The following is a 20,473-nucleotide window of genomic DNA, read 5'->3' as shown; positions in this document are numbered from 1 at the left end:
TTGACTGCCAACCTGCCATACTGGTCCAGAGCATCTCTCCTCTGTATCCCCATAGCTCTTCCTAAAGTTCTAGAGTGACCCTCTGTGTCACTTTAAAACATCCATTATCCAAAAAGTTGAATAACTTGAACATTAATAAGAACAATAACTTTACTGGATTGCATCACAATAAATGTTTAAAACCCATGAGTTCATAATGGTTCTGAAAATAATAATCACCGTTGAAAGAACTACCTCATTATTTTGAAATTTAACAGATAAAGGGAAAATTTTAAGCACTTATTCTGTCTTTCCTGCACATACTATGCCTCAGGGTAATCATAGTAGAGGAGAACGTTTCCTTTTATAGACATAGTCCAGCTAAGAAAAAAAAAACAAAAACCCAGAATAACAGAATAAGAATATCACCATTTGCAGCCCTTAATAACTGATTAGATTTAAGTCTTGAGCATCAATATCTGATAAAATTCCAACAAGGCAACCATATTTGAGCCTTTGATGGGAAAATGCTACACATTAATTCATACCAATTAATTTTAATAATATTTTATTTACCCCAATAGTCCCAAAAAGTTATTTTAATCTGTACTCAATATAAAAATAGTAATGAGCTATTTTACATACCTTCTTTTTGGGCTAAGTTTTTAAAATCTTGTTCATATTTTACACTTTGAACATGTTTCAGTTTAGATGTTAAACATCCATTGGAAATACTCGATCCAGATTTAGAGTTTCTAAAATTCACAAGCAAAAAAGTGTATTCACAACTGAAAAAGTTGTTCTGAACATACTTAAAACTTTTCCCAATAACTGAATCAATTATCCATTTAAAATTTTAAATTATTTCAAATTTTACAAAATAAAAAGCTCAGTTCCTCAGTGGTACCAACTACATTCAAGGGCACAGTAGCCACGCATCACTAATGGCTGCCATTTTGGACAAGAGGGTAGATCCAAGTACCAATCTACAGGATAAACAAAGGAGAGAAATATGGTAGACAGCCTCATGGAGGTGTGATCAGCAGAATCCAGATGGCAAGGACAGTCACAGGATAAACAATCTTGTTCCTTCAAAAATTAGTTGCAAAAAGAGAGATGGAAGGGAAACCTATGGATTAAAAGAAATCTAAAATGTACATCAACTGTATCAGTCACCTGATACCATATTACTGCAAAGCAAATTGAACGTTCATTATCACATAGTTTCTGAGGGAGAAGCAGAGCTGGGAGATTTGGAGCTATTTGAGTTTCTCAAGACAAAGCAGCTGGCTTCCCCCAGAGCAAGTTAGGTGCTATGCCCTCAGTGGTATCATCCTGCTGACAATAAGGCATACTTGGCCCCCAAAGAAAACAAACCATAGGCTCTTGCGAATAAAAGGCCCAAGTAAACAAGCCCAACAGGAGGGTCAAAGCCAATTCTCAGTACTCCAAGATGCAAGGTTGTTTTTTACACAATTCAGGTCGACTACAGGAAATCCCCAGCCTTAAGAGCACTGACCTGTGCTTCATTCTTTACCTTTTGCAAAGTACTTCCATGAAGTACATCTCACCTCAGAGGGATTAGTAGGCAGTAGGGTCTGAGTTTGCAGTCAGAGGACCTGAGAGTGTCCCTTGCCAGCTATGAGACCTAGCCCAAGTTATGGAGCCTCTCAGAACCTTCTTTATTCATTTGTAAGATGGGTAAACAATCTCACCAATTCTACAGTGTTGTGAGGATTAAGCCGAAGTGCTTTGTAACCATTCTGGGTGGTTCTGGGCCTCTAGACATCACCAGGGGTAAAACGTGGCCCTAGAACCCAGGTCCGTGAAACCAGGGCTCTCACCTCTCAACCAGCAGACCACTCCTTTATCCCCCACCAGCCTTGACCTTGGCCAATTTCAACATACAGTAGTACTGGGTGATAGCCCACCTCCCTGCATCCTGAGAGCACTTAAGGATGTTGGAAGTCTCTCCTTCTCTCTTGCTGGGAGGGGCAGCCTGGAGATTAGTCATTTTTCAACTTCTTGCCACCACTGCCCTCTATCATCCAGGGGAGTCAGATGGACGAAGTCTCAGCGTAGTGATATTGGAACCCGGTGGCTTTTGATTGGCCCAATGAGCAGTGACATCTTGCTTCTGACTGGCTTGGACATGAGAGATTTGGAACTCTGGACAGCTTTCAATTCTGATTGGTTGAGGGAACTGGGGATGGGTGAATGCTGGACCAATCCAAGAGTTTCTGGTGGCAGAAAGAGGCTTCCAGTAAAAGGGGAAGGATTAGAATAAGATTGCATCTACTTTCAGTAACTAGTGACTTTTTCCTCCAACACCTTTAACTTAAAAAAATTTTTTTAATTGAAGTATAGTTGATTTACAATGTTGTGTTAATTTCAGGTGTACAGCAAAATGATTCAGTTATACACACACACATATATACATTCTTTTTCAGATTCTTTTCCATTATAGGTTACTACAAGATATTGAATATAATTCCCTGTGCTATACAGTAGGTCCTTGTTGTTTATCTATTTTATATATAGTAATGTGTCTATGTTAATCCCAAACTTCTACTTTATCCCTCTCTCCCTTAGTTTATTTTCTATGTGAGCCTATTTATGGTTTGTAAATAAATTCATTTGTATCATTTTTTTTTAGATTCCACATGTAAGTGATATCAAATGATATTTGTCTTTCTCTGACTTAACTTCACTTAATATAATCTCTAGGTTCATCCATGTTGCTGCAAATGGCATTATTTCACTCTTCTTTATGGCTGAGCAGTATTGCATTGTGTGTGTATATATATACACACACTACATTTTTTTTACACCACATCTTCTTTATCCATTCATGTGTCAATGGACAATTAGATTGCATCCAGCTTTTTGAGGTGCTTTTCCACAACTGAACATATTCCACTTTCACTTCAGCTTTGTGAGATGCCCAGTGTGTTAGCAGTCCCAAAAATCAGAAATGGGGAAGCCTTATTTTAAAAAAAAAAAAAAGAAAGAAAGAAAAGGTTGGGTGACTTAGTTCTTTATTGGCCTACTTGGCCTTGATCTCAAGAGAGGATTCTGACCCCTTTAACCCTTGGTGTGGCTTTGTGTGTGGGAGTCCAGGAACAAGACCCTCCTTGTCACATTAGCACAGCCAGTGGGATCAGATTACCAGGTTATGGAAAGTACAAACCTGGAATGAGGTAGGTGAGAGATCAGCTTTGGTGCGAAGGGGGCATCATGGGAACTGGCAGGCCCTGATGGGAGGACAAGGGGTCGGGGTGGGGGGTCATATCCTCAGGAGAACTTAATATTCCTTGCAGCACATAACCAGTTTCTAAAGAACTTTACTTTCACATCCACACTTTCCTGGCTCTTTACAAATAGAACTGCAGGTGTTTAATCTCACTTTACGCGGGTGGTGGAAGCCCCCCGGGAGTTAAGAGCCTGGGCCACCAGCTTGTTAGAGTCAGGAGTAGCGCTGCATTTACTCCTGTTCCAGGTTCACACTTCACTCTTCCTCCCACCCTTCCTCCACTCGCCTAGGGTAGCAAGGGTGCCACGCTGTGTGCCCAGAGGTCTGTGTTCCTGCCGGCACTCAGACGGAGGTGGGTGTATCTGGAAGTCTTTCTGCTTGCTGCCCCTCGGGGGCCTTGCTGCCAGATGGCTTGTGAGATACGCCCAGCTGAGTGTGACCTGAGACGGCCTGTGCACCCTGGGAGGCAAGGCTGCTCTGAGACCCCGGGGAGTGGTGGCCCATCTGATCCCTCTTGGCCTCCCTCTGCTCCTTTCAGCCTCTCGGCTGCTGCCTCTTGATGTCTTCCCTTCCCGATCTTCCTGGTCATTTTCTCCGACCAAGTCCGTAGGGTGTTCTGCCCCGCGACCCCTTTCCAGCTGCTCTTACTTATCTGGCTGCTGGAGGTGACGTTGAGGGAGGGTGACCACTGGATAAGGGGAACTGCGGGGCGCTGTGGTGGTGGTGGGGCTGTAGAGGTGCTGGGAACGCGGGGCAATAACTAAGCCAGCAATCACCCCCTCTACCAAAACCCAAGACACCTCCCTACCCTCAGTCCCGCTCCCCACTAGGACAAGGGGCGGAGTCCCGTCTTTGGAGCTTGAAGCCACTCAGCAGCAACCACCGAGGGGACCGCCCCGCCCCGCGTAACTCCACTTTCCCACGCGCCCTGTCACCCCGCCTCCTCTCCCCTCCCCCGTCCCCTCCAGCCCCCTGCTGCACCCGAGTCCGCTCCAGATCCGCTCCGGGTTTCCTCCGCGTCGCTGGGGTCTCCGCCCTCCGAGCCGCCGCCCCGGCCTTGCCGGAGCATCGCCGCGGGAGCGAAGCTCACCGCCCGAACCCCGAAGCGCTGGGCGTGCTAGCCCGCGCTCGGGATTGAGCCGCGGCACAGACCCCGCGCTCCAGACCGAGCCGCAGCGCAGACCCCGCCTTAGCATCCAAATTCCGAGTTGGGACCGGACGGCGCGGCCAGGTCCCCGCGCGTCATCGGAATTTGACCCTCGGGGCTCTCAGGTGACCCCTCTCTCGGCACCGTTCACTGTCTGCGCGGCCGGCCCCGATCGGCTTCTCAGCATCCCGGCCCTGGCCGGGGCTCGGGCGAGGTAGGGGGCCGCCGGTCTTGGGGGCTGGGAGCTGGCGTGCTGCTCCGCCGTGGAATCCGCGCAGCGGAAGGCCACGCCCCCCTATCGGGGAGAAAGCCGCCGCGCCCCCTACGGCCCAACCCCTCCCTGTTGGGTGTCCTAGATACATGAAGCCTGGACTTCGCCTAGGTGGTCAGAGGCGCTTTCCCTCTTCCACTCCTTCATCATTTGGCTCCCGCCTGTCCCCAGAGTCTGGTGTCCGGGGGGAACCCTGCCAAGTAGACAGCTTCCTTTGAGAAGGGAGGAAGCCTGCTTTCCCGGAGACCCGGGAAGACCTTCTAGTACAGCAACCCCCTTCTTCATGATCGTGGCCCTCTGGGGCACCCCCTCTCCCCAGCTCGTTGGTCCATCTTCCTCGCCCCTGCCTCTGCTCACTTTATCTTGTCTCCCCTGCCTCTCTTCTCTAAGTCTGTTCTCTTTCAGCCTCTTTTCTGGTTTTCTCCTCCCCCTGACCCTTTCCCCCATTGCACACCTTCGGGAGAAGGGGCCTTGTCACGCTGTTTTCTATTCATGTTCTCCTTGGGGAGGGGGTGTGTGCTGGGACTTTTTTTTTGGCATCTGCTGGGCCTTGAGTCACGAGGTGTCATGTCTGTGACTCGGTATCCGTGCCTCCTCGTGCTCTTCTCTCCCATCCTCTCCCACCCTGCATCTCCCTGTTGCCTTTGTCTCCTTTCTGCCTCGGTTCCTGTTCTTTTTGCTCTCTTCTTTGGGCGCTTTGTGTAGCTAAGTCTCTTTGTCTCCGTCTCTCCTCTCTCTGCTCCCTCTGCTCCCTCCTCGAGCACAGAGAAGCTGCGACCTCAGGGCTATCACTATTTCAGGTGTGTGGAGTTGGGGAGAGGTCGGTAGTGGGGTGGGCTCCCGGCATGCCCAGCGATGACTACAATCGTCCCGTGGCCAGAGTGGATCATTCATATTTATGAGATTGAGAGAATGGATACAAGGATGACAAGAGAAATACCATCCCTTTTCCTGGAGCCTGTTTCAGGGGGTGCTTGAACTAAATCTCCCACAGTGCCCTGGAGGCACAGGGCTTCCTCGGCCTCTGCCTAGACACCTACTGGGAGTTATAATTCAAGGAGCCAGGTTGGAGGGTGGGAATGGATCGGAGTAGGGAGCAGGGGTTGTGGGGCCAGCTGGCTGCTTTGGATTGGCCTGGGACCTCTGACCTGCTGTGTTCCCAGCACCCACTCCCCCAGGGTCCTTGGAAATTTTGTGTCTCTTCAAAAGTGAATCAGAGTAGAGTGCTTGGGAAGAGAAGATGCAGGGTGAATTGGCAAGCTCTCCCCTTCTTTCATCTGACCCTGGGAATCAACCACCCCCCTCCACAACTTTATCTGAGCTGTAGACACACTCTTTGGAAATGATAGCCTCCCCATCTTAAAAAGAGGAGGGAAACCCAAGCCTAATGTGTTGGTCTCTATTGGGTGTGTTCCAGTCTACAAGTTGCTCATATTCTGCCCTCTTCTAGGGGCAGTGGGGGAATTGCTGGAGTTACCACTGAACTACCAGCTTGTATTTTTCAGAGACCCGTGAATTGCTGGTGAGGTTGCCTGGAAAGGGAGGCAGATGGGAGCCTCAAGCTCCCATCTGCCTCTGGAACCCATCATCTGCAGAGCCTGGGGTAAGGAGTCTGATTAAGCTGGTTGTTGGCATAGGAATTGCTGACAGTGGGGAGAGGGCAGTGGGGGTTCCTGACACAATCCCATCCTGGTTCTGAGTCACCTTAACCCTCAGCACTTGAGCCCTTAGGCTACTGCCAAGGACCCAGTAATTCCTACCCTTACTCCTAAGGCTGGAGTTGGAGGCCCAGTTCCCCCCCCCCAAACAGGGTCTCCCCACTGTCCTTGGAGTCAGGAAAACTTAACTTTTAGCCTGGCTTTGCCCAAACTGAGTCAGTCACCTTAGGCAAGATCTTAACCATCAAGGGCCTTAATGGATTTCCTCTCTGTGAAAGGAGTGGCTTGAACCTGATGGTTTCTAAAGGCCCTAGCAGGGGCTTAAAGGTCCTGAGCCTGCACTTCTATCTGCCCTCTGCTGATGCTGGCCCGAGCTGTCTTACTTCACTTCAGCTTACCTGGGAGAGCCTTATGCATCAGCATCAGACTGGAAAGAAAGAGGGAGATGGAGCTCTTGTTATGAGGCTTGTTTGCATAGGAAGCACTCTGTGTTTACTTAAGCCGTGTTTGTGGTTTAGAAGCTAAACTCACCCCTAAACCACCCCTTGGTGCCCCTGCTGGTCCCTTCTCCCAAACCCAGGTTGTGTTCTTGAGGGAAAAAAGTCTAGCCAACTCAATATCACCCCCCACAAAGTAGCTGATCTGTGTGTCCCCTGAGATATTGGCTACTGAGGCTTATGTAGGTTCTGTGAGGGGACAGTTATAATTGACTGAGAGAGGATGGGGATTTGATTGGTTGATTTGGTTGGTCTGGAGGAGAGAGGGCTGAAAATGAGGAGGCATCCGAACTTGGGGAGGGGGCTTTCTCGTTGGCTGTGTCTCTGGGTGCCAAAGTGGTGCCAGATCCCAAAAAGAGGACTGACTCAAGAAGGAGATCCTGAGGAATGGGAAGACCAGGGATGGACTGAGTGGGAGGTGGTGCTGGGATTATAGGGAGATATTTCAAAAAAATAAGAAAAGAAGAACAGAGAAAGACTCCATCTTTGGAAGGGAGGTAAGTGGGGAGGGGGCATTGGTGGTCATTTTGTTTGCTAGAGCTCCAACAAAGCTGTCTTCAAAATGATCATCTAGCCCTGGAGTGGAGCCAAGTCTCCCTCTGGAGAAGGAGGGAACAGGCTCAGAAAGAAAAGGGTGATTTTGATTAGCCTGGGAGGAACAGCTTGAAATTTTCTAATGGAACTGTGCATCCATCCACTCCTTCAGCTTATGTTTAAATACGTGCGTTGGGGGGTGGGGCACTGGGGCAGCGATGTGGAGTGATCTGGGGTCTACACACCGCCCCCCATCCTTTGCCCTGAGAGGATAAATGGCAGTGGTGGGAAAGGGGAGAAGAGTTAAACCCTCTGTTTCTCCCTCTCAACCCCTCCCTCCTGCCACCTGGGGAAGAGGGCTCTGGGAAATCTCCCGTAGGGGTAGCAGAATTTCTTTTTCATGTTCTTGCAGAGAGGTGGTGAGACTCTTGAGGGGATGCCCCTCCAATATCCTCCCCCCACCCACTGGCCTCCTCTCCTTAATCTGAGTTCCTAGGGGGTGATGAGGAGCTCATGGGGTTTTGAATGCGGGAGTTCCAGAAGCATCCTGGAGGGTGGAACAGGGCAGGATTGGGGGGTCTGAGAGCTGGAAGAAGGAGGGGAGCTGGAGGCTCTCGATTCCCAGGGTCTGGGTGGAGAGCGGAGAAGGGATGTTTATATATGTAGGAAGAGGTTGTGGGGACTCTGTGGAGGGGGCCAGATGCAGAAGCAGGGGACTCTGATGCTGGTGTTGGATTCTCTCTTTTCTGCAGGGTAACGAAGCTGGAAGCCAGCTGTGGTGGAGCCACCTCAGAGGTCAGAGGTCCCTAAGCCGGAAAAAGAGGCCAAACCAGATGCGGAGGGGCACTTAGGGATCCCTAACACAGGAGGTCAGGTCCAAGTCCAGGTCCAGATCAGGGCCTGAGATGGAGGCTGCGCCTTTGGACTTTGTGATGGTCACAAAACAGGAGTTTGAAGAGGTGATGGCCATATCCTAGGGCGTCTGAAGTGGCCTCGACTACCTTCCCAGCCGCCTACCACCTCTCGCTCCGGGATCCGGACCCCACGGCAGTGCTGGCCAATTGCAACCGAGGAGTGGTGAGAGCTGGGGGGCGGAGCTCAGGTGAAAAGGGGGTAAAGCCACGTTTGAGTGCATGGATCTTAGGAAGGAGAGGAAGAGAACCTCACCTCAGCCCTCTTTCGATTGTTCAGGAAATAGAATCGGCTTTGGAACCAACAAGTAGGGCGTGCGGATCCAGGGGCCCAGCCAATGAGAAGAAGGATGGGTGGGGGATGTGTAGAACTCAGAATAGTGGAGGAACGGGAGGGACTGATGACAGCTTCAGTATTTGAGGATTCCTTTGAGGAGTTTATGCGGGAGCACAGAAAGTGGGAAGCAGACAAGAGGGGGTAGTCTGGGGTGGAAGCAACTAGAATGGGATCCGGACTACTGAGTAAACGGAACTCTCTGGATGCGGAGAGCAGAACCAGCTCAGAGATGGGCTCCGGGGCTGAGCTTAGAGGAAGCCGGGCGTAGCAAGCTCCAGGGGGTGGAGCCAAAGAAAGGGGCGTGGCGAGTGGGCAGGGACCTGGTGTGCGTGGAGCTCGAGCATCACAAGAAGTGGAAGACGCCTGCGAATGATTTTTCTGCCGGCTCTTGGAATCCGAGACCTAAGTGCTGAGGAGAGCTCCCTGGGCAGGCCCTGGTCTGGCCTGGCGCCCAGGGTGGTGATGACAGAGTGCTCAGCGTTCGGGAAGAGGCGAGCCCCGTGAGCTGAGTCTTGGCTGGGTCGGAGGTGGGGCGTGGTCCCCCTAAAGGCCTCGGTCCGCAGGTCGAGCTGAAGGCGATGCACGTGATCGACGTCGGGGAGACGGCGCTGGTGGAGGGGCTGCGCGTGGCCCCCAGGGAGCGCGGCAAGGGCGTGGCCGGGCTGCTGGGGCACTTCTACTCGCAGTCGGTCAAGCGACAGCACCCGGGGGTGAAAGTGGCACTGCTCACCCGGGACAACCAACTGGGCCCCCAAGAGCTGAAGAAATACCGCCTAATCGCCAAGCAGGTGAGAAGGACAAGGGAGATAGGAGGGCAGCGCCTCTCTCCGGGAGCCTCCGGGCGTTTTCCCCTCAGCGCGCACCCAGTGACTGGCTTTCTTTTGCTGCTGGCTTTGACGAGTGGGGGCGCCCATGAGCCCTGCCCTGGGACTCCCAGTCCTTACCCAGGCCCTTCTGCCCAGAGAAAGTCAAACAGCTCCCCACTTCCAGTCTGTAAACGCTCAGTCCTTACTTCAGGACGTTGGAGCCCAGGCGTGCGGACCTCCATGACCCTGCCTCCCCTACATCGATCCTGCCTCCCTTCAGGGACCCAAACATCCTAATCTGAGCCTTTGTCCTTCCCCTCCTCCTCCCCCATCCTACTGACTGATCTGCTTCCTTGGCTTCCACTCCCCTCAGAGACCCGGGGCCCACATACCCAGTTCCCTGACTACTCCACGTTGATCCCGCCTCTCCTGGGGATCCAGGTATTCCGAGGCCTTGCCCCTGGTTCCTCGACGCTCTCGCATACCCTACTCCACCCGGCCCCACACGGTTAGGCCTTCCGAGGGACCCAGGTGGGAGCCCCCAGGGGGCGAATGAGGGAGTGCAAATGCCAAGAGGCGCCGGGCTCGCAGCCCTTCCGCCGCCTGCCCCGCGCTCACTCGTGCCTCCTGCAGAGCATCCTGTTAGTCCAGTTCAACTCGTCGGAGCTGTTGGAGGAGCTCGGCTGGCGGCGCTGCGGGCCTCCGGCATCTTCTCGCCGCTGCCCACCGGGGCCGTGTCGGAGGCTGGCAGTGACATGGCATGCCTCCTGATGTCGCCCTCCGTGCAGCGCGACGTGCTTCCCGGGCGGGACCATCCAGGATTGGCAGCCCTACCGGCTGAACGAGAGCAACCTGCGCTGACTGGCGATCAAGGGCCTGAAGTGGCGGGACTGCCTCACGTGATCACGCTGTGCACTGAGCCCCTTCCCCAACCTACAGGACCGCGAAGGCACAGGGCGCTACCTCTACATTGACGCCTTCGGCAGCGACGGCGCGCAAGTGCAGAGCCAGCTTCTATGGCATCTGCAGAGCCAGGCCCCACGCCTCGTCAGCCTCAACGTCTGTGCCAGATCATGCTGGCGCCTCAGTTGTTGTCGCAGCTGGCTGACTTCTGCCAGGTTGGCTTAGGGCTCGAGCTGGTCAAGGGTTATGCCGAACCTGCTGGAGGCCGACATCTGAGGCCTCTCAGTTGGGAAGAAAGAAGGTGCCCTTTTGATCCACCTTCTTCCGCAGATCCCCGGACAGCCCCGCCTCTACTGTTTTCTAGCTCCGCCCCGTCCCCCTGCCCTTGGTAACAGGCTCTGACGCCTACCCTTACCCGGTGCCCAACACTCCCCTCCCTTTTCCCCTTATCTCTGTCTGCCATCTTGACTAGCCCCTCAAACGCTATTGCTCACACCCTGATCTGAACCGCTGGGTTTGGGGAAGCCACTTGCGCTGCTGTTGTCCACACTTTCCCTTTCCTCGACAAAGAATGGGTTCCTTCACGGGCTTCAGAGCCTTTATCAGTCCTTGCCCCCGCCTGGGAGTAAACTCTGCCCTTTCTGGCTTCTCCCTTCTTCCTCTTCGCCGTGAATGGAAGCTGGCAGAAGTGTGTGCAATACCCAGCACCCAGCCAGAAGCACAGTTGCTCATTACTTTTCTTCCTCCTGCTCTTTCTCAGGCCCTCAGAGCTTTCCCTGCGCCCCTCTCCTCTGCGCCATCTCACCCTCCTGTACCTGGACCTCTCCTATTCCCCGTTGCCCATTTGTCTGCCCCTCCATTCCCCTTCCTCTTCCCCATAACCTCTTCACTACCCACCCTGTGTGTAGTATGCAGAAAGAGCCTGGAACGGAAATAGATTTATAATGCCCCACCCCCATTTAGCCCCTGCTTACACTTTTGGTGATGCATCTTTCTGAGGCTGCCTCCTCTGACTAGGGTTTCCTCCAACTGCATAATGGTGCTGTTTTGCAGTCTCCCTCCTCTGCTTCAGGGGGTTCTGGGTGGAGAGTTTGGTGTAGTGGAGGGCAGGTCCCCCAGCCTGGTGCGAGGCTGTCTCCTGGTTCTAACCAGGTTGCCTTCTAGTGCAACTGGAACCCCTACTCCCAGATATTTCTAGACACCCCTACCACCCACTTGTCCCTTTATGCTTTTTGTGGACTTTGACGGTCTTCTATTTAAATGCAAGTAGTAACTGCTGCATTTGCACAATGATGTCTCCTACACGGGATCCTCACATGTACCACAGAGGGATGACATAGAGTTTCAGAAAGATCCAGGTGACTTCCAAGTCACTCGTAGTAGCTGGGAGCCTGGCAGGGACTAGAACCAAGGTGTCTCAAGCCCAGAGCATGCTTCAGAACCTCACTGTATGTAACGGGGTAGCTTGAACTTCTTGTTGGACAATGGACAGTTTCTAGGGATTTGTTGACAGCGAGCACAGGGTTCTCTGGAGATGGAATGAAAGACGTGGACAGAGGAGGGCGCCAGCAGGCGAAAGAAGGTGGACAAAGAGGACAGCCTCTGCTCCCCACTGTCCCCAGTTCCAGCTGTGCTGCTCTGCCTTACTTGGCTGCCTCCTGCGCCTGGCCATGCTGCCCTCCTCCCTGTCCCTTCAACCACAGCTGTATTGCAATAAAACGGCCCCTTTAGCCCACCCTCCGTGTCTGTTTCACTTCTTCTCAGTGGGGAGGGATGAGCTGTACTGTCCTCCCCCCTTCCCCAGCAGCCTGTATTAGAGAGGATCTCTAAGCCCTGTGGCAGTGAGGCTAATGACTTCCTGGAGGGGAGATGGGGAGGGCTGCTGGCCATTGCGTGCCCCCACCCCCACCCCAGCCAAGCTGCAGAAAGAAGTGATTGCTCAGAACCGAGGCGGGCAGCAGCGAGGCACCTTGGCTAGCCCGGGGCCTCGCTTTCCCCTGGACCTGAGAGACCACTGCTATCCAAATTTTTGCTCTTCTCGCAAGTTCCCCTTGGCATCCAGGACCAGCCTCCCTCATTCCTACGATCTAGGCTTCTAACTCCCAGCTCTCTCATGGCCTATGCTATGCTCTCGCTTTCCCCATTCCTGGGTGGGCACCGCGCGGATGGGGAAGAGGTGGAGGGAGCCTGGGCGCCGCCCCGCGGGAGACGAGCTCCGGATCCACGGAGACTGCGATCCCGAAAAGTAACACGCGGGGGCGCCAGGACGTGTGCGGACGCGGGCGAGGCAGCGCAAGGTGGTTTCCGTCCGTGTGAGTGTGTCCATGGGCGTCTTTGTGTGTCTGCGTTTCTGTACATGTGTGTACGAGTCAGGGGGGTCTTTGGGAGGGATGTATTTGGAACTAGGTGCCTGGCGCATCCCAGAATCAGGTACTCCAAGTGGCTTCTTGATGAGGATGCTTGATATGTTACTATGTACGTGTCGATGGGGAGGCAGGCGACTGTGTGTTGTCGCGTGTGCAAGGCATAGCCTGTGAGTCTTGGATTTTTGAAGTTACATTCCTTCAGGGCTTTTACCCCCTCCCATCATCCAGTGTAAAATGAATTGAGAGCTCTCAACGCCAATCTCCATTACCCTGGTCACATCTTCAGCATGTGTCTGGGAGACTCTGCTAGGCTAGGTGTGACATTGTGTTTGTGTAAATGGGCGTGTCCCAGAATATCACTGTAACTCTGAATGATAGTGGTGTGTGTGTGTGTGTGTGTGTGTGAGAGAGAGAGAGGGAGAGAGAGAGAGACAGGTGGATGTTGGAGGGGGTTGGTTTAAGATTATGGAAGTACACAATTTCCTTTCTCTTGTTAGTCTGCGGATACCACCTTCTTGTGTGTGTACATTTTCCTTTCTTAGTCTCTCCAGTTGTTGTCTCTCTTTGTGTCTCTCCTCATCTCTGTCTCTCTCTCTCTCTCTCTTCCTTTCTTGGTGACTCATCTCTGCGGCTTTGCCCTCCCCCGGCTTGCTGAGTCTCCCCTCCCCCACCCAGGAGTGGGTGGGGGTATGAGGAAATGGGACCCCAGGACTAAAAATCAGGGTGAGCACCCCCTTCCTATTACTCATCATTCCCAAACCGACCAGTGGCCCCCAGCCCTCTCCTAGTCCCTTTCCCAGGACTCCCACCCTACTGAACTGGGGTAGGCAGGGGTTAGGGCAATGATGCTTTCTAATGGGACCATTTCTAGGAGGACCTTCAGCACCATCTTTCAGTTCAAAGTGGAGACCCCTGCGTCTCTCACAAAGTGCCCCCTCCCTGCCTGCCCCCCTCATCGCTGACGCATTGAAAGGCTGCAGAGGTGAGTCACCGTTTGGGCAGAAGGGAGGAAGAGATGGGACAGTAAGCTATGGGGGCCCCCAAGCCCCTGCCCTTTTTTTTCTTTCCCAAACCTTCTCAGGGAAAAGACCCAGTGCTCTGCCCCCTTCGCCTTGTTTTCCAAATCTTCAGCTTGGATCACTACTTAGCTGGCCCCCATCTTCTCCTTCTACCCTCCCGGAGTGTGTGAGATTCAGAAACAAAGACAAAGAGATGGATTTATACAAACAACTCAGAGCAAACACCAGGCATCCCCTCCTGGTCCCCATCTCAGCGTTGCCTTTTCCAGTTCTGTCTCTCCTTTCTCTTTCCTGCCACCTCCCTCCTCTCCCCAGTCCCAGTAACCGGTCCCTAGTCCAGCTCTTTTCCAGAAGCCCCTAGATGCAGCAGGGTATGAAGGGCACAGCACATCTTTGAGAGGTGGGGTGTGTGTGAATGAGTGGACCCAGGTAGGGAGCTGAGATGGAGGGAGGTAGAAACAGACCCAGAGATTCAAAGTCCATGTGGACATAATCCAGATTGTGGAATCACCAAACCGATTGCAGTTGGCTTCCACCTCACTGCCCCTCCCCCACTCCATGATAACTGAAGACTCTTGGGATGTCGATTTCTGAGAAGCTCCCCTGGACTTCTTGGCTGAGTGGAAGAAGAAAGGGTTGGGAAGAATGGAGGAATGGGGGAACACTCTAAAACACAAGGGGCAAGACCTGAACTTAGGGGCTGCAGATGAGTGGCTAGGATCCTGAGGTTTTCCTGCACAGAAATCTAGAGATGAGAGGAACGTGGGGAAGGAGCAGGCAAGATCAAAGACATACAGAAACCCGCATAACCTCTAATATATATGAACAGGCATGGAAGGAGCCAGAGACATGCACAAAGACACACATGTACACACACATCTTATTGACACACCAAGCCAGGCACATTTTTCAGACACCAGCAGATGCCCAGACTGGATGCATTCAGACTCCCAACCACACAGATATAGGGGCATTCATAGAGATCAGGACCCACACACACTCACGCTTAGATACAGACACCTAGAAACAGATCAAAACACAGACCCCACAGATTGGAAGAAATTTTTCATATTTAACTTGCAACACTGCTATGCCCATCCACTCTCTAACTGGTTAAATACACACTTGCCCGCCCCATTCCCTTTCTTTATCTTTCCCCTACATGTTTCATTAATCTCTGTACACACACAAACACACATGTACACATATGTACATGTACACATAGGTGCATGTGCGCATACACAAGCCCACAGGAACAGTTTCTCTAGATGCCTGTCTCCCTTATCTCACACTTGGTCTCTTAGCCCCATCAGCCTCTCAGTCTGCCCCTCTTGCCTCTCTCCCTCCCTCTTTCCTTCCCTCTTGGATGGCTTCCCCTCCCCCCACCAGATGTCTGAGCCATCTCTCTCTGAATCATCCATCTCAGGAAGGTAACGTGACCCCCCCCCTCCCCATTCCACTGCTCTCAGTTAAATGGCTGGGAGGATAAGGGGGGAGATGGGAAGAGGAGGAAGAGGAAGGAGGGGAAGCCACAGGGGATGGGGAGGTCCTAGATAGTTTTGTGTAGAGGGGGTGGGTTGGGGGGCGTTAAGGCAAAGACTTGAGTCTGCAGTCCCCTCCCTCCCTCCTTTCGTTGGCATCTCTACAGTCACCTTGGTTCTCAGGTTTTTGGTTTTTTTTTTTCTCTCCTTTAGCTTGTTCTTCTACCTGTTCCAGATGCCTGCCTTCCTGCCTCCCTCTCCTGCCCCCATCTTTCTCTTTCCTCTTTCTCTCTACTCCTCCCCACCTCTTTCCCTGCAGAGCGGATGGGCTGATGGGCTTTCTTCTGGGAAAGTCGAGCCACTGATGGAACCGAGAAGCCACTGCTGGCTATAGAGGGAAAGCACGTGAGTGTGTGTGTGTGTGTGTGTGTGTGCAGAGAGAGAGGGAGAAAGGGGGGAGGGAGGGAGGGAGAGAGGGGGAGGAAGAGAGAGAGAATGAATGAGGGTCAGTGCTAGGAAGAGATGAGGAGGGGGTTGAGAACTGTCTCTGAAAGAATCTCTGAGCTCCTGACAGACAGCCCTGATTCCAGTTTGCAGAGCGTAGGGCTCCGGTGCCCTGCGTGTGCCCATGGACACCCCTGTGTCCGCAGTTCTTGTGTGTCTGGCGTGTGTCATTCCACTCCCCCCTTTCTCTGCCCACGCCCCCGCGCAGCTCTCTGCTTGCACCGCAGCCCCCTCCAGCCTCCCTCCCTCCCCTTCATTCCTGCAGTGGCTTCTCCCTTTGCCTCCCTCCCCTCTCCCCTGCCCCCCTCCTCATTTCCGTCCTCCCCCCACCCCCGCCCACGTCTGGTCTCCCTTCACTGGACCCGGCTCGCTGATGGATTCTCTTTGCGCAATCTGTGCGTCATCGCCCCCCATCCTCCCGGAACCTCTAACTGTCCAAGACCCCAGTCCCAACCCCTCTGGCAGGAGACGCGGACGAGGGGTATGGTGGCAGAGAGGGCAATCTCTGACGTTGCACCCCCCCACCCTCCACCCCCCCGCATCGCGTTCAAACCTTTCTTTTAAGCAGTGGAGAGAGATGAAGTTGAGTCACCCTGCCCCCACCTGAGCAACCCCCTCCCCACCTGGTCTGCTCTCGTCCTCCAAATGTCCTTTGGTGGTGGTGGGGAGGCAGCGAGAGGGGAAGAAGCAGGAGGATGGTGGGGCGAGGTGGGCTGCAAAGGGGCACAGCGGGGACGCCAACATACGCTACAGAGTCAGCTGGACAGAAGGACAGACACACCTTTTTCTCCAGACACGCACCGACCATGAATAGACACGACACAGGCACACACATCCTCAATCTTTTCCCCTTCTCTTCCGACTCGGACTCTTTCCGACGGGATTACTCAAACCGCAAGATCCACCCATATGCCTCGGCCCAGAGCCCGCACCCCGCACCGCAGACCCGCGGACAGCGCCCGCAGGCGAGCACAACCGTCCTTCCTCTCTTAGGTTCACGCTGTCCTTGGGCGTGTTCCCCACGGACGGTGCAGTAGGAGGATGAGTATAGCCCCCTCCTCAGCTTTGGACTCCTTATTTCCCTCCTTCCCTGTATAGATCTCCTACTGGGGCCCAGTCAGACGTTGGGAGTGCCCCCACCTTATTCCGCTCAGCGACGCGGGCTCCCGCCGCTGCAGGTTGCTCTGTAACCCACCCTCCCGCCTTGCAGCTTCTCAGCATCCACCCTTCCATTCATTCTGCCATTCATTCTGCCATTCATTCATTCATCCTTTCTACTCGTCCCTCCTTCATTCATTCATAGCCCCCTGCCCCGCCCGCCTCGGCATTTCATTCATTCATTCATTCATTCATTCCTTTCCCGGGTGCTAGGCTAGCGCACGCCTCTCCAACCGAGGCCTGCAGAGCGCAGGCGCAGGCCGGGAGAGGCACGCATTCTCCAATCGTTGGGTGTCCTCCCGCCTCTAGGCGCCCGCCCGCTTCCCCATGAATGAACATTGACGTCAATGGGGCGGGGCGAGCCCACATGACCCACCGCTCCTCTTTATAAGGCGGCAGCGGCGCGGGCGCTGTCCAGCGTGCTGAAGCCGGAGCGAGCGAGCCTCCCGAAGCTGCGCCGACTCAGCTGAGCCCAGCCCACTGGACGCCAGACCTTGACCATCGCTCGTATCTCAGCCACCGCTTGGAGCCGAGGCGGACGCGTCCTGATCTTTCCCTGTTCCCACCCCGCCCCGACCCTCCTCTCCACCTCCCGCGTCGTGACACCAGCTGGTAAATACTCTGCTGTCCGTCCCTCAAACCCTCGGCAGCCGTGGGCGTGAGGGAGGGCTCTCTCTCGCCCCAGATGGGGGTGTTGAAAACACAGCGGGGAGCCCCCGGTAAGGGTCCCTGGTAAATGGGGGAGTCGCCGCTTTTTTCTTGCTGCTGAAGTCGCCCACGCACCATCCGGGGAGTCCTGTGGGGAGGGAGCAGAGATCCCCCCCCACTGCCCCGGTATCCTTGCTGCTTAGTACGTGGGCGCTGGCAGTGAAATGGCTCAGGGAAGGGGGCGAGGAGGCACTGGGGGAGAGAGGTTTGCGGGCGTTTTCCCATTTACACGACTCCAGAGATCGGCACAACAGCTTCCTCTTTTGCTCCTAAACGTCCCTCTTCTGGGTAAGGTTAGGGGGATAAGGGAAACCCCGGATTTCCCGATTAAAGGTGGGGGAAGGGAATATAAAATCAGAGAGCAGAAAATTCTTACAGAAACCCTTTCTTTGGTCCCTTCTATTTTTCAGTCTCCGGCAATCCTTTGGTCATGAAAGCACTCAGGTTGCCGGCTTCTGTTCTCTTCTGCTTCCTTCTACTGATCAAGGGGATGGAAGCAGCGCCTCCGGGGCACCCTGAGGTGCAGCCACCTCCCCCCAGCTCTGAGCATAAAGAGCTGGTAGCCGGGGACGCAGTGCTCGGGCCGAAGGATGTTAGCGCCCCAGAGGTCCGAGCCGCTCGAAATTCAGAGCCGCAGGACGAGGGAGAGCTTTTCCAGGGCGTGGATCCCCGGGAGCTCGCCGCGGTGCTGCTGCAGGCACTCGACCGCCCGGCCTCGCCCCTGGCGCCCGGTGGCTCCCAGCAGCGGCCAGAGGAAGAAGCAGCAGAAGCTCTACTGACCGAGACCGTCCGCAGCCAGACCCACAGCCTCCCGGCTCCAGAGACCCAGGCGCCCGCGGCCCCGCCTCGCCCTCAGACTCAGGAGAATGGTCCCGAGGCGGGCGACCCCTCCGAGGAACTCGAGGCGCTAGCTTCCTTGCTCCAGGAACTGCGAGATTTCAGTCCGAGCAGCGCCAAGCGCCAGCAAGAGACAGCGGCAGCAGAGACAGAAACTCGCACGCACACGCTGACCCGAGTCAACCTGGAGAGCCCCGGGCCGGAGCGCGTGTGGCGCGCTTCCTGGGGAGAGTTCCAGGCGCGCGTCCCGGAACGCGCGCCCCTGCCGCCCCCGGCTCCCCCACAATTCCAGGCCCGTAGGCCCGAGAGTGGGTCCCTTCCCGAAGCCCACCAGTTCAGGGAAGGAGTGTCCTCCCCCAAAACACACTTAGGTGAGGCACTGGCACCCTTGTCCAAGGCGTACCAAGGCCTGGGCGCTCCCTTCCCCAAGGCGCGCCGGCCGGAGACCTCACTCCTGGGAGGCTCTGAGGCGGGGGAGCGCCTTCTACAGCAAGGGCTGGCGCAGGTAGAGGCCGGGAGGAGGCAGGCAGAAGCCACACGGCAAGCAGCGGCGCAGGAAGAGAGGTTGGCCGACCTCGCCTCCGACCTGCTGCTCCAGTATTTGCTGCAGGGCGGGGCTCGGCAGCGCGGCCTAGGGGGTCGGGGGCTGCAGGAGCAGGAGGAGGAGCGAGAGAGCGAGAGAGAGAAGGAGGAGGCGGAGCAGGAGAGACGCGGCGGGGAGGGGACGGTGGGGGAAGAGGACGAGGAGGCGGCGGAGGCGGAGGCGGAGGCGGAGGAGGCGGAGAGGGCGAGGCAGAACGCGCTACTGTTCGCTGAGGAGGAGGACGGGGAAGCCGGAGCCGAAGACAAGCGCTCCCAGGAGGAGACGCCCGGCCACCGACGAAAGGAGGCCGAGGGGGCAGAGGAGGGTGGGGAGGAGGAGGACGATGACGAAGAGATGGACCCGCAGACGATCGATAGCCTCATTGAGCTGTCCACCAAACTCCACCTGCCAGCGGACGACGTGGTCAGCATCATCGAGGAGGTGGAAGAGAAGCGGAAGCGGAAGAAGAACGCCCCTCCGGAGCCTGTGCCACCACCCCGGGCAGCCCCCGCCCCCACCCATGCCCGCTCCCCTCAGCCCCAGCCCCCTGCCCCGGCTCCCGCTCGAGACGAGCTGCCCGACTGGAACGAGGTGCTCCCGCCCTGGGATCGGGAGGAGGACGAGGTGTTTCCCCCAGGGCCCTACCACCCTTTTCCCAACTACATCCGGCCGCGGACACTGCAGCCGCCTGCTGCCTCGCGCCGCCGCCACTACCATCACGCACTGCCACCTTCGCGCCACTATCCTGGCCGGGAGGCCCAGGCGCGGCGCGCCCAGGAGGAGGCGGAGGCGGAGGAGCGCCGGCTGCAGGAGCAGGAGGAGCTGGAGAATTACATCGAGCACGTGCTCCTCCGGCGCCCATGACCGACCCCGGCCCCGCCCCCGCGCACCACAGCGCGCGCCGCCGCCCACCCTCCGTGTCGTTCCTCTCCCCTCTCGGTGTTTGCATGCGCCCGGCCCCGCCCCTGGCCGCCGCCCGGCCCCGCCCCACCTCCGCCCGCGGGCCGTCCCAACCCCCGGGCTGGGCTGGGACCCGTCAGACTCTTTCGTGGGTCGGAAGTCCCCAAACACACTCACTGGTGTCCCAGGGCCAGCCCTGGCGAGCGGGTGGTTTGTGTGAGTTCCCTGCCCCCGCAGGATCCCGTCCCCACCTAGTCCCCCCTCGGATGTCCCCGTCTGAAACCGGAAAAAGCGTTTCCAGTTGTGTAAGGAAGTGTCTGTCTCCTGCCCTTTGGGTCTCCTAAAAGCCTCGCCACCCTCTCTCCATCGCTGTGAATTTACCCCTTCTTTCCCTACCCTGTTGTAAATACCCCTCACGGAGGAAATAGTTTTGCTAAGAAATAAAAGTGACTATTTTATTAGGACTTTGTTCTCGGTTATTCACCCGTCCCCTTGGGCCTGCGTGGTCCTTCCCAAGGGGCGGTGAGGGAAGCACCAGCCAGACACCCAACTCCTCTGGCTCAAAAGTGAGGGTTGAGTGGTAGAACCTCAGCCGTATTTGAGGGGTAGAATAGGTTCACA

At 55.2% G+C, this 20,473-nt stretch overlaps 2 protein-coding genes across 2 annotated transcripts; both read left to right on the top strand.

Annotated features, from left to right (window-relative positions):
- Window positions 1–3,174: 3,174 nt before the first annotated feature.
- On the top strand, window positions 3,175–12,031 carry NAT16 (N-acetyltransferase 16 (putative)). The gene is given in 14 exon segments (XM_074346863.1): window positions 3,175–3,179; window positions 4,201–4,593; window positions 8,092–8,134; window positions 8,136–8,180; window positions 8,182–8,352; window positions 8,354–8,416; window positions 9,151–9,375; window positions 10,027–10,063; window positions 10,066–10,193; window positions 10,195–10,279; window positions 10,282–10,334; window positions 10,336–10,453; window positions 10,456–10,549; window positions 10,551–12,031. Coding segments are annotated over 14 exon segments (1,482 nt in total). The 3' UTR covers window positions 10,573–12,031.
- Window positions 12,032–17,225: 5,194 nt separating this feature from the next.
- VGF (VGF nerve growth factor inducible) lies at window positions 17,226–20,316 on the top strand. The gene is made up of 2 exons (XM_074345844.1): window positions 17,226–17,436; window positions 17,943–20,316. The coding sequence occupies exon 2, from the start codon at window positions 17,963–17,965 to the stop codon at window positions 19,814–19,816; it is 1,854 nt and encodes a 617-aa protein (XP_074201945.1). The 5' UTR covers window positions 17,226–17,436; window positions 17,943–17,962; the 3' UTR covers window positions 19,817–20,316.
- The last annotated feature ends 157 nt before the right edge of the window (window positions 20,317–20,473 follow it).

The sequence above is a fragment of the Camelus bactrianus genome, chromosome 18 (genome assembly GCF_048773025.1).
Source record: "Camelus bactrianus isolate YW-2024 breed Bactrian camel chromosome 18, ASM4877302v1, whole genome shotgun sequence".
NCBI lineage: Eukaryota > Metazoa > Chordata > Mammalia > Artiodactyla > Camelidae > Camelus > Camelus bactrianus.
Note: the sequence above shows the minus strand (reverse complement) of the source record. Positions and strands in the feature narration are given on the sequence as shown.

Coding starts and splice junctions, on each gene's coding strand:
- VGF (XM_074345844.1), top strand. CDS start 17,963: ATGAAAGCACTCAGGTTGCCGGCTTCTGTTCTCTTCTGCTTCCTTCTA.